General features: G+C 53.7%; 5 protein-coding genes across 5 annotated transcripts; 3 read left to right on the forward strand and 2 right to left on the reverse strand.

The window, feature by feature from the left end:
• Nucleotides 1-394: 394 nt before the first annotated feature.
• K489DRAFT_326786 (kinase-like protein) lies at nt 395-1,549 on the forward strand (the record flags this gene model as incomplete). The annotated part of the gene is made up of 1 exon (XM_033601934.1): nt 395-1,549. A coding segment is annotated over one exon (1,155 nt), but the record flags the coding sequence as incomplete, so codon positions are not given.
• A 3,011-nt stretch (nt 1,550-4,560) lies between these two features.
• K489DRAFT_326635 (uncharacterized protein) lies at nt 4,561-5,566 on the forward strand (the record flags this gene model as incomplete). The annotated part of the gene is made up of 2 exons (XM_033601917.1): nt 4,561-4,734; nt 4,793-5,566. The coding sequence occupies 2 exons, from the start codon at nt 4,561-4,563 to the stop codon at nt 5,564-5,566; spliced, it is 948 nt and encodes a 315-aa protein (XP_033456047.1).
• A 375-nt stretch (nt 5,567-5,941) lies between these two features.
• On the reverse strand, nt 5,942-6,730 carry K489DRAFT_308584 (uncharacterized protein; the record flags this gene model as incomplete). Its single annotated transcript, XM_033600617.1, has 1 exon — nt 5,942-6,730. A coding segment is annotated over one exon (789 nt), but the record flags the coding sequence as incomplete, so codon positions are not given.
• A 1,150-nt stretch (nt 6,731-7,880) lies between these two features.
• Nucleotides 7,881-9,226, reverse strand: K489DRAFT_413443 (DnaJ-domain-containing protein; the record flags this gene model as incomplete). The annotated part of the gene is made up of 2 exons (XM_033608039.1): nt 7,881-8,224; nt 8,284-9,226. 2 exons carry the CDS (start codon nt 9,224-9,226, stop codon nt 7,881-7,883), a joined length of 1,287 nt encoding a protein of 428 aa, XP_033456049.1.
• Nucleotides 9,227-10,649: 1,423 nt separating this feature from the next.
• On the forward strand, nt 10,650-12,174 carry K489DRAFT_384512 (uncharacterized protein; the record flags this gene model as incomplete). The annotated part of the gene is made up of 2 exons (XM_033605875.1): nt 10,650-10,784; nt 10,843-12,174. Coding segments are annotated over 2 exons (1,467 nt in total), but the record flags the coding sequence as incomplete, so codon positions are not given.
• Between the last annotated feature and the right edge of the window lie 483 nt (nt 12,175-12,657).

A 12,657-nucleotide genomic window follows, 5' to 3' on the forward strand; every position in this document is an offset into this window, starting at 1 on the left:
GCAGTCTTGCGCCGGCTTTCCTCGTTGTGCGCCCCGCCAGGTTATCATGTCCATCTCTTGATACGACTGCAAAGGGGTTGCCGCTCAAGACCGCCTTTTGGCCGCACATAGGGTTGTGGCTTTATCAAAGCAAACACATCGATACAAGGCCTCTTCGCGCTCTCGTGGATCGCACGATTACAAGTGACAGCTTCTCTCATTCCAAGTGGCGTATGCAGCCATGCTGAGTCGTGGTTGATCAGCAGAGTTCAAGTCGAAGACTCGCCCGATCCGTCCGGATCAGTTCCCATCGACGTGAGCAAGCACGTCTTCGACGAATGAGCTTAAAAATCGACGAACAAGCCTCGAGGTGACACAACATCACAATATCGAATTCTCTTGTGACGACGTCAAGATGGATTTCCTCCGGGCCCAGGAGGAAGCAGCTAAGCGAAAACGAGATGCCGATGAGATGTACCAGTCAGTGGTTCGAAATTGTCAGCGTGCCGGCACAGCTGTACCTCCGTATGACTTTCTGGAGCTTATTGGAAAGGGTGCGTTTGGTCGCGTCTACAAAGCTCGGTCTCAAAGCACAGGCGATCTGGTGGCCATCAAAATCACCAACATCGACGAAGAGGACTTCCGTGCCGAGTACGACCGCATGGATGAGACTATTCGAGATTTCAGGAAGGAAGTAAGCATCCTACAGCAGCTGAAGGACAGCAAGACCAAGAACGTCAATGTAATCCATGACGCTTTTGATCTCCATTCGCAGTTGTGGATTGTGGCAGACTATTGCACCGGCGGTAGCATACGCACCCTCATGCGGCCATTTCAACGAGAGAAGCTTGGTCTTGAGGAGAAGTACATCATTCCTATTGCTCGAGAGCTTCTCGTGGCTCTTAAAGGCATGCATGATATTGGTATCATTCATCGAGACGTAAAGTGTGCCAATGTCTATGTCACTGAGGATGGTGAGATCCAACTTGGCGATTTTGGAATCGTCGGCGTCCTTGAAGATGGAGTCTCTTCCAAGCGGAAGACTATCGTCGGAACTCCACATTGGATGCCAAAGGAGATTGTTGACGTAATGACCGGGGTCACCACAGAAGAAAAACCATATGGAACCGAAATTGACATTTGGTCTTTTGGGTGCACAGTTTACGAAATGGCTGCGGGACACCCTCCGTATCATGACGTTGGTCTCGGTCAGAGACTGGCTCGCAAACTTGAGCGCGCACCGCGCCTGGAAGACGACGCATTTTCGAAAGATCTCAAAGACTTGGTGGCGTTTTGCCTCAATCCAGACCAGCAAGCGAGGCCATCAGCCGAGGCCATCCTGCAGCATCCCTACATTGCAGGGACCAGCAAGCGCTATCCCACCAGCAATCTCGTCAAACTCATCGAGAATTTCAAAGTGTGGGAATATGGCGGTGGCTCACGATCGTCACTTTGGATGGCCGGTCCTACTGATTTGCAATATACCGATATCGATGAAGACGACGATTCCGAAGACGACGCCCATTCCTCAGACGGGTGGAATTTTAGCACTTCGGAAAGCTTCGACGAGATGTTAGGGAAGAGGTTGAGTACAATGGTATTCCCGCCTCGTAGCAACAATGAAGGCACAAATGCCAACCTGAACATCGCGGAGCTTGTTCGGCGGCAGCACGCAGAGTTCTCGGCTAATCGTGGAGAGAAATCGCTGGACCGCCTTTTCAAGACTGGCGATTATCAATTACATACGCCTGTCGTATCAACGCCCACATTTCCGACCCCCATTGAAGAGGCACCTCCAGTTCAATCCGACTTGCCATTGCGTACATATACAGACGACGCGCCCATGCGAGAGTCGATGATTGATCTCGACTCTATCGACATGGGGGCCGCGGATAATCTCGCTGCCCTCACAAGCGATTCTGACGTCTATGCTTACAATGAAGACCTCACTCTCAAGGGTCCTAGTCGTGATCGCGGTGACGATGATGAAGACGAGTACAGTTATGGGCAGCATGAAGACAAGCGAGCAACCATGGAGTGGGCGTTTCCATCTGCACCAATTGATGCGACTAAACGTGACACTATGGGATGGACATTTGCGACCGCAGGACCTGTGACACATGACCGCGACGACACGGGAAATTCCTCTGCGCCAATGCTAGCTAGCATGAACGGACAGTCTTCTCCTACTTTCCGACCCATGCTCGATAGAAGCGCAACTGCGCCAGAAGGTCATTTCCGGGAACTTTCTATCACAGCACCGCAGGGCGTCTTCATTTCGGCACCTCCATCCGATGACGACCGTGACTCAATGATCGATCTCGATGCTGCGCTTGGCCCAGGCGCCATGGACTTTGTCGCTCAGCTGGAGCGCCCTCGAACGGCTCTTTCCATCGCAGACTCGGCCACAACGGATGAGACGTCAGGAAATCCTTTCGATTTGGAAGATGATCCACTGCAGCTGGAGATCGATCGCAGCCGCTTTTCCTATCACAAGCAATGGCATTCCGAAGGTGGTAACCGCGAAAGACGCAGCAATAACACCACCCACACACAGATGCACGCACGGGGAAACAGCTTGACTAGCAATGCGTCCAGCCATGATCGAATGATTCACACTCCTGCATCTAGTGGCTCAATCCAAACCTCTTTCGCTGATCGGACGTCGCTTGGATTGGACATTGACGCCGCTTTTCGCGACAGTGCGGTCGGTGGAGATAGCTGGCTAAAATTCGGCGCATTCGATACGACAGCCAGGTTCAACCATTTGAACAACAGCCCCAGATCGAACAACTTCGAATTCCCTCCCAATAATGGTCCTAAGACTAATGGCGCAACAGGCAACTCTTCCCGATTACGTGATCTTGACCGTGACGTCTTTTCCGGAACCAATATCAGCTTTCCACACGCTGTTGCCCCGCACGCATCATCAATGGAAGAGGAGAGCGATGACTTAGTCCTCGAGGATGAGTTGGGTCGTCAGATGGACACCCTTGCTCAGGGTTTAGAAGCCTTTGCCAAAGTGCTTGCTCTTCACAGTCACTTGAGTGATGGTATGGATGAAAGTGATCATAGACTTTCCGATCTCGACGCTGGCTTTGAGACCACCAGAGAGGGGCTTGAAGACAGCGAGGAGTCGAGTACAGATCACAGTACATTTCCAGATGCTTGATAAAGCTAGCCTCCTACCACCCTCGGCCAAGAAGAGGTGGCCATCTCCACAACGATTTCAACATTGTGGCTATACCGACACAATTCAGACCCAGCCATTCGTGTTCAATCTGATGATTGCATTCCTGGCCTCCACTTCTTTCGAGCAATCTGGGAACGAGAGACGACCTTTGGATGGCCATGAAAGCGTGCTTTTCCGCTTGCTGTGCGCTTGTGGTCGACTTGTCTTACCTTCTGCGTTGTTCGAGAACTCCAGACAACCGTCAGCGAGCAACACTTCCATCTATCGTTTTGTACCAATTTCATCAAGCAGCGTCGAGATAACAACTCTAGTCGACGCGATATGATTGGCAGTGGCTGAGACATACGTTCGCCACAGAGGACATGAACACAAGAGGCATATTTATCTAGGCCTGCTTGCAATCATCTCTACAGATATCCCTCGAGAACCTACATGTATTCAGTACCACGGGCGTTGAAGACAAATAAGCTCAACGTCTGCTCAACAGACAGCAAGCCAGCATCGATGTGGACGAATACGATACCACTGACTCATTACACGGGTAAGGTTGCTGGCCATCACAACTCCTATGTCGAGGTCATGACTGACTTGATGCAAAAGACATCGAATTCCCCGATGCTTCGATCGGATCCGAGCCCCAATCGCCTGTTCACGAAGACATCCCAGCACGGGTTCCATGCAGTGAATGCGGTCATCGAACACATCGCCGAGGGTCTGCAGCTTCCAGTCGTTCAAGCTGCAACATCGGTCGAATCTACCATCCGTGTTTGAACTCCCACTGCAGAAAGGGTGCCCAGAAGTTACGCGAGCGCAGTTTCATCCTGTGGGAGCTTTACGGCGAGGTACCGCTTTGTGACTGTGGACTACCGAGCCGGCAAGGGCGGTTTGCAGCGGGTAGCAGCACGCCAGGCTATGGATATTGGATTTGTGCATCAGGATCGTCGCCGTGTGATTATTTCTCGCGTGACCGTCAAGGCCGAAGCGTTGAAAAGGGTGAAGTCGAGGACATTGACGTGCATAAATTCATTCCATGGATTTGGCAATAGGGTAGATCAAGAGAGAAATAATTCAGACTCTATGTTCCATCAATCTCAAGTGTGCGCTTTCAATCTGTGTGTTGAAGAAGATCCAGACGTCGCAGTGTAGAATCAGCTGCGGCGTGGTGCTGGTGCGATCTGAGCGCGCGCTGACGAAGGGTGAAATTATGCGGAGCCAGAGCGCCAAGACTGCGCGCGCACAGACCCACACAAAGTTGCTCCCATATCCTCGACGTCCAGAAGACGGCACGTCGAGATAGTTTACTACTGCAACAATTCATCACCACCAACCCTTTTTCCAACCAAAATACCAATCAGCCTTAAAAACAGACCCTATACCGCGACGACGCTATGGGGGGCAAATCTGCAAACAAGGCCGGCTACTTCGACAAGCTGAAGGGCTACCTCGAGGAGTACAAGAGCATCTTCATCGTCTCCGTCGACAATGTCTCGTCGCAGCAGATGCACGAGATTCGTCAGGCCATGCGAGGCGAGGGTGTTGTCCTGATGGGCAAGAACACCATGGTATGATAGGACCAAGAGATCGACCGGGAGTTGCGCATGATTCTGATAAATATAACAGGTCCGCCGTGCGTTGAAGACCTTCATGGGTGACTACCCCGAGTACGAGCGTCTGCTGCCTCACGTCAAGGGCAACGTCGGCTTTGTCTTCACCAACGCCGACCTCAAGGCCACCCGTGAGAAGATTCTCTCCAACCGTGTCGCGGCTCCCGCTCGTGCTGGTGCCGTCGCCCCTGCCGATGTGTACGTCCCGGCCGGAAACACCGGTATGGAGCCCGGTAAGACTTCTTTCTTCCAGGCTCTCGGTGTCCCCACCAAGATCGCTCGTGGTACCATCGAAATTACCACCGACTTGAAGCTCGTCGAAGCCGGCAACAAGGTCGGAGCCTCCGAGGCCACCCTCCTGAACATGTTGAACATCTCTCCCTTCACCTACGGTATGGGTATTGCTCAGATCTACGACAACGGTCAGACCTTTGAGAGCAATGTTCTCGACATCGAGGAGTCTCAGCTGCTCAAGGCCTTCAGCTCGGCCATCAACGCCATCGCGACCATCTCGCTCTCGATCAGCTTCCCTACGTTGCCCTCGATCATGCACAGCTTGGTCAACAGCTACAAGAACTTGATCTCGGTTGCCATTGAGCTCGATGAGTTCGAGTGGGAAGCTATCCACGAGATCAAGGACCGCATCCGCAACCCTGACAACTACGCTGCTGCCGCTCCGGTCGCCGCCGCTGCCAGCTCTGACGCGCCTGCGGCTGCCGCGGCCGCACCCAAGGAAGAGGAGAAGGAGGAGTCTGAGGATGAGGACATGGGTTTCGGTCTCTTCGACTAAACGTCTGTGCCGGCCATTGTGCAGCATTTGATACTCACGAATTTAAACGATGCACACAACGAGGATACGAGTGATGAGTATCGACGTGAAATGAATAGAGAAAAGGGTGGAGTTCTTTGGACATGACAAGGTACGTTGCGAAATTTCTTTTGGATTTTTCCAATCTCCACTACATGATTAATCTTTTTTAACCCTGAGCTTGCTCTATGAGGATTAAAAACAGCAACAACACTCTAATTTTTTAATGAACCCCATCACCATCATTGCTCGATAATGCCAACACAACTGCGCAAAGCCCTCTTGCTAATGAACGTTAGCACAGGTCTTCCTCTACTTCTTTCAAACGCCAGTGCTCCGTTCCGACGTCTATGCGCCCAGATTTGTATGAATCCAATGCACATTCCATCCCAATGCGCCTTTGGCACTGTGCAGTAATTTTTCGCTCGCGATATTCCCTTTCGCGACGTAGGCATGTGCGAAGCGTGGGCCGGAGGCCTCGTCATTCGCCCAAAAGACCTCCATGCCATCACGAAATATCTTTTGAGCTGTGAGAACCCCCAGACCTCGTCTCCGCCAGTCTGCTTCGACGTGCAGCGACGTCAAGCTGCCGTCCAATCCTATCAGTGCCCATGCGATCGGATCTTCCTGTCCGTCCGAGAATATTCCAACGTTGGGCATGATTGCCATGGTTCGTTCTAGACGTGGATAAGGTGTTCGTGCCCGAACAATCGCGAGATGCGCAGGTTCCAAATGACCCCAGCGCAAGCCTGTTGTGAGGCCCTCGTCTGTTCTCACTGTGTCCTGGTCCTCTGCGTGTTGCCCTCCCAGTCTGAAGATGAACATGCCAAAGGGGATCGAGATCCCATCGTTCGGTAGAACGGGGACATGAAGAACCCGGGCCCGTCGCATCATCGCTGCGGTCCTCTCATGCACGGCCCCGAATGTGATATCGCCCGGACTCGCCGCCATGCTGTCTGCGACTTCGGGGTGCTGCGATGGCGGCAGGGGCAATCTCTTCGCCTCGCGAGCAAAAGCGTTCATCAGCGTCATCTGGCTCTCCTGGTCCTCCGACGCAGCCTCGCCGTGGGTCGCCGTCTCCCAATTGGCAAAGATGAGCGCCTCGGTCTCCGGACGACATGACCGGTCAACGTAAGAGATCAGCCAATCTCGTCCTTGCGCATCCGCGTGGAAGATCCCTTGTTTGTCGGGCTTTCCGAAATCGAGGTTGGTCAGGATCGTGCTGGTGTTTGTAAAGTGGCCGAACTGTAGGCGACGATAGAGCGGTAGCGAAGTCGGGAGATGCGGTCTCAGGGCGTCGAGAGCGGATATTATCGTGGATGACCAACTCGCTGTGTCCTCGCCGTTGTCGAACGTGTGGGTTTTGATGTCGGCGATGTCGGCAGACATGTTGCGGATTGGTGGCTGGCGAGTTGCACTTGGATTTACTTGCGCACGTCAATGAGGTCTGCTTGATCACCTCGTCTATGGTTCAATTATCTTCAAATGGGCGCCAATGTGTACATCACGAAGGGTTTCGGCGGATAGAGCAAGAAGGACGAATTGATCCTCTGGTGGCGCATGACGGATGAGAGAGAATGACGCTGATCGTCAGCCTCTGCTCGCCAGGCGAACCGGAAGTGACTCATTGGGCGACATAAGGATACGAAAAGAATTTGACGTTACCAGCACGAATAACCTTATCAGCGCTGCAAACGAATTTGTCATCTTTTCTCAATCGACTGAACTATCGTTGCTGATTCCGATGCCTGATCTCCAGAGCATTCACAACCCCTCAAAGTGGGGCAAGATGATACGATCGTCAGCGGACTTGGAAGGTTTGTGAACATAATGCAGATGGATTTCAATAAGTCGCAATAGGCGAGATCTCTCCTCCCCCCGCCCCCTCCCTCTCTCTTTCTTTTTCTCTCTATACGTAAACGACTTGGGAGTCGAGGGCAGCCATGCTGTGCATTCAGACGCCATCGCACTTAGAAGAAGAAAATCTCAACGCTGTCCTGCCTTGTTCGTAACGACGGCTGCCCCTCTACCAGGGATGCCGCGCTTCTCTCAAGAAACGCCTCAAAACGCCTTCACACCCAGGACCGCGAAATTAGCGCTTCTCTCCATGCCCGTTGAGTCATACGTTCGTGTCGGCGTGTGCGTTAGAACGGTCTTCATAGAGGAGCGATCCGACTCGGCCAAATCGTGGCAATGCACAATGGCAGAGCAGCCAGCAGGGCTGTAATCTTCAAGTAATATCCTCTTCCCGCGGCTTTGGCTCTTGATGTTCATGAAACGAATCCTCGGGCTACTTTTACTGCGATGCGCATTGCACACGCTCGCCTCCGCCGTGCATCTCCTCGTCGTCCTCATCCGTTGCGCGGGCTGCACGGTCGCCCTCTCTCGTCGGGTCAACCTTTTCGAGTTGGTAGTCGTCGGTCATGGCATTCGGCGGAGGAATGTTCTGCGGAGCACGCGGTGGCAGGACTGACTCGAGAGCTTGAACTTGTTGCGGCGTGAGGGATGTCGGATAGCCGTCGGCATCGGGGGGGCCATGTAGTCGCTCAGGGAACTTGACGTCGAATTTGACGTACAAGTTGCCAAAGTCGTGGTGTCGGTGAGAGGGCATGCCCTGGCCGCGAATGATTTTGATTTCACCTAACATTTCAGGTCAGTAACAATTTTTGTTTGCGTGATCGAATTGCAAAACAACGTACCTGGCGCGATAACTTCGCCTGGCATGATCTCCACAGTCAACCACCGATCGTCAAGATGTTCAATGTAGATGGCTCCGCCGGCAAGTGCGGTCAAAAGATCAATCTCTGCTGCGTAAAAGAGATCGTCGCCTTTGCGCTGGAAGCGCGGGTGCGCCTTCTGCTCAATCTCGAACTGGACGTCACCGGGCTGAACGCCCGGCATCTGATCACCCTCGCCACGAAAATCGATCTTGGTGCCTGACTGGACACCGCGGTCCACGTGGACGTGGAGGACCTTGCGCTCGATGACCGTCTTCTTGCCGTTGCACTGCTTGCACTTGTCTTTCTCCCGCACGATTTCACCTTCACCGTTACAATCCGGGCAGACTGTCTGGAAGCGTTGGATCATGGGACCCATCTGGCGCATCATCATCTTCATACCGGCACCGTTACAACCTGTGCAGGTCTTGACGGCGCCCTCCTTGCCACCGCGGCCATCACACTTGTTGCAGATGATGGACTTCTGAAGTGCAAGCTTTGACACTTTTCCTCGGTAGATGTCCTCGAGCGAGACCTTGTGGACGTGGTGGATCGTGCGTGCCTTCTTTGGCCCTTGCTCCCGTCCACCGCCACCGAACATGCCGCCCATGCCTCCGAACGGGCCAGCACCGCCTCCTCCGAAGAACTGAGCGAACAGATCCTCGGCGCCCATGCCGCCTCCGCCTCCGCCGCCTTGTTCCAGACCCTCCTCGCCGTATGTGTCATATATCTGGCGCTTTTGTGAGTCGTTCAAGACCTCATATGCGTGAGAGATTTCCTTGAACTTCTCGGCGGCTGCGGGGTCATGGGCGTTCTTGTCGGGGTGGTGCTTCAGTGCACCTTTGCGGTATGCCGTTTTGAGCTGCTGCTCCGTGGCATCTGGTGAGACCCCGAGGACATCGTAAAGCTTCGTTTCTTTGACCATGATGAAAGAGAGGTGAGTTTTGCGCGGTGAGAAGCACTACCGAGTGCGGCTGCTCTACTGTACTGCGAGGGTCGTCACAACAGATTAATCGCGCCTGTAGACGAGCACTGGTCAGTCCCATGATATTCTTGCGCAGTGTGACCACCCAACGTCTTGGGGTGATCCACGATAAGGCTCCCGGGCAACACGATGCGTTGGTGGGAGCGACTGGAAGTGCAGCGACTTACTTGTCAAGTAATCCAGCTGATATGACAGAAAGCGGATGTGGGTGAGATGTTGACGCTTTCAGTGAAGCGAACACAGAGGAAGATGAGGAAATTATGAATGTCGGCAGATGGCCGGTCAGGTCGACGTTGATAATCACCACAACAATTGATAATGCGGGCGGCGGGCTTGGAAATCTTCCAGCAACAAATCTATTCTGGCTCTCTTCTGGGCCCTCTCTCGCCGCTGCAGACAATCGCCCGCAAAATAGGTAGAAACGCGGGCTCCTCCAGGCGCCGACGGATCTTCCCGCATTTTCCAGAGGCATCGATCAGCTTCTGCGCGCGCCGCCCGCGGATTCCTTGCGCGACACATCACAGACATCGTCGGGAAGTGATGTGCACCTGGGCAATTTGCTTGTAAGAAGAGCCTGTGAGCCTATACTGCAGCCCACGCGCGACGGAGGCCCTCACGGTACAAATATATATAATCTCGGACCGTCCGATGGTGTCGCCCATCAAAGTCATAAATACACACATACCTAGGTATCCTCAATCGAAGCCCACGTGCGGATCTTCTCGGGTCTTGGCGAGTGTCACATGCTGGGCGGTGGACATCTGCTTAGTCAACCCGGAAAGTTGACTAAGCATTATCGATAAGCCGACATGGCTGGAGATCATCGCCTGGGCAGTTGTCGAGGTCCATGGCCCGCCCGAGTCTGCCAGTATTGTGCAGGCGATTACGCATCGCTCTCATTCATCGCCTGGAGATGCATCGGTCGTTGATCCGTAGATCGCCATGTCGAGCTCCCAATGTCGGGAATACAATGCTCGTACGACCGACACGAACCCTGGCGACAAAAGTCGCGCCGGTCCACGGGCGACTGAGGACTTCGGCACTTGCTCGCCTGAGGCACTGAATTGCCAGAAATTCATCCTCACGTTGCGCTATGTAGTGACTGTCTGCCTACCTAGGTAGCAGGTACACACAGCCCAGATTTGTACGCTTCCTCAATGGCTTACGCTCAACAAACAAAATACGATCGAAGTAGAACCCCCTCAATATATATGTGATGGGCGATATCGCCACATCCGACGAGCATCTGCCTGGTCAGATGTCCACACCCATGGAGGTCCCAATGTCAAGCAGTAACATTACATCCGAAGAGCTTATGTCCGCTCCATCGGGACCAATTCGAAGGGATCTTCATCCTTTCCAGTGCTCGGTATTCATACCGGCGTCATCAGCGCGGCCTGATGTAGGAGGACTTGTTATCGCAGCTTGTGGAGCTAGGCTCATGTCGCACTCGCTTGGGAAGAAATCTGTAGTGTCAACATGGTCGGCATTCGAGATGGTACGCCCTGCTTGGTTTACCGAGGAAGAAGAACTTGCCGACGGCTAACGTCACATAGACTGTTGGCTACAGCTCAGTAGACAACAACGACGGAGACGACGCCGACGAACGACCGGCCAAGAGATCAAAGAAAGAAAGCGCTCCTGCAAAGAGTCCAAATATCATCAAGATTGCACGATCAGCCGATGGCAATCATGTCGTCATCGTCACGGAAGACAAGTCGATTCGAGTGATCCATGTCGAAAGTGATGGGCAGCTTCGGGAGACGAGTCGACGCACCATGCCTAAACGTCCTTGCGCGATCGAAGTGGTGATGGATGACACCACGATCCTGTGTGGTGATAAGTTTGGCGATGTCTACTCTCTGCCTCTGCTCGACAGTGGCCACTATAGCGCCGACTCAACGGGCTCTGGACCAACGCTCCAACCCCAGTCCGATTTCAAGCCATCCGCGACGAGCTACACGGTCCATACGAAACGCAACCGAATTGCGCTGGAATCACAGATGAAGCAAGCGCAGCTGGGATTGACGCCCCGCAAAGAGGCCTTGCAGTTCGAGCACAAACTGTTGCTAGGTCATGTTTCTATGCTTACCGATCTGAAGTTCGCGCTGGCAACCGTCGACGGCGAACAGCGGCCACACATCATAACAGCAGACCGTGACGAGCATATTCGAATCTCAAGAGGCCCACCTCAAGCTCATGTCATCGAGGGCTTTTGTCTGGGGCACACCGCTTTCATTAGCAAAATCTGTTTGGTGCCCGGGACCGAGCTACTGCTGAGTGGCGGTGGTGACGATTGGATCGGGGTCTGGAACTGGCGCGCCAACGAACTCGTCCAGAAGTTAGACATTCGGGCAGCACTGCGCCTCTGCGTTGATCCTCGTACCACATACGCCAAGGACGATCACCTTATCTCGGTGTCCGGGATCTGGACGGTGCCATATGGCGAGCCTGCAGACAACAGGTGGGCGATCATAGTCACAATTGAACACCTCCCCACGCTGTTCATCGCTGTCGTACATCCGAGAACCTCCAAGGTGTCCCGCTTCGGCTTTCTCGAATGCGAAGGAACTCCTGTGGATCTCATCGCCATCGAGAACGGTATCGTGGTGTCTTTCGACCCGCGAGTCATCGGCAGACACCGCTTGGAAACTCTTCTTCTACATCCAGACCCTTTGTGGCCGACAGAAGACCGCTGGGAACAATTCCAGCCAAAGGCTCATCAGTTTGCTCACGTGTACGACAGTCGCATTGCGGCGTTAAACGCGCTTCCGGATGTAGGTCCGACGCCCACGAAAAAGGAGCTGGACGATCTACTCTACGGCGTGAGCGACCTGCGGAAACGCGGCGGTACAGCCTCCGACGCAGATCCCCCGGCCGATGCGTGACAAGAGGATCCACCAGAATCCACGTGGTCGCCATCGCACACAGTCGCCTTCTTGCTGCGGGCCGATCACCTGGAGCCGGGCGTCAATGCTGCTCGGAACGCGAATGCCGAGAATTTGTCATAGGAGGATTGCTGGAGGATGATCATCCCGGGACGATGATCCCAATGCCATACTCTCGGCGTCGCGCTGCCGAGACTGCCACACGACGCCCGCGGTACCATGCGTGATCGACGACAGGAGGAAAAACAAGCATTCGCACCGGCGCAGCCAAGACGAAACAGCGGAGTGATCACCACTTGGAAACTGCAACGTCGACCTAGCACTCGTGGCATCGTTGATGGAAACGATACCTTCCGTGATGCATCCGCCTAGCGCGTCATGGTCGTGATTGAGCCCTTGCAAGAACAGACATCACTCGCTTCACGTCTCGAAGTACAGGCACGTCACAAGTAGCTGACGATCAGTTTTGTCGATTTGTCGAGG

Source organism: Dissoconium aciculare, assembly GCF_010015565.1.
Source record: "Dissoconium aciculare CBS 342.82 unplaced genomic scaffold K489scaffold_15, whole genome shotgun sequence".
NCBI classification, from domain to species: Eukaryota; Fungi; Ascomycota; class Dothideomycetes; order Mycosphaerellales; family Dissoconiaceae; genus Dissoconium; species Dissoconium aciculare.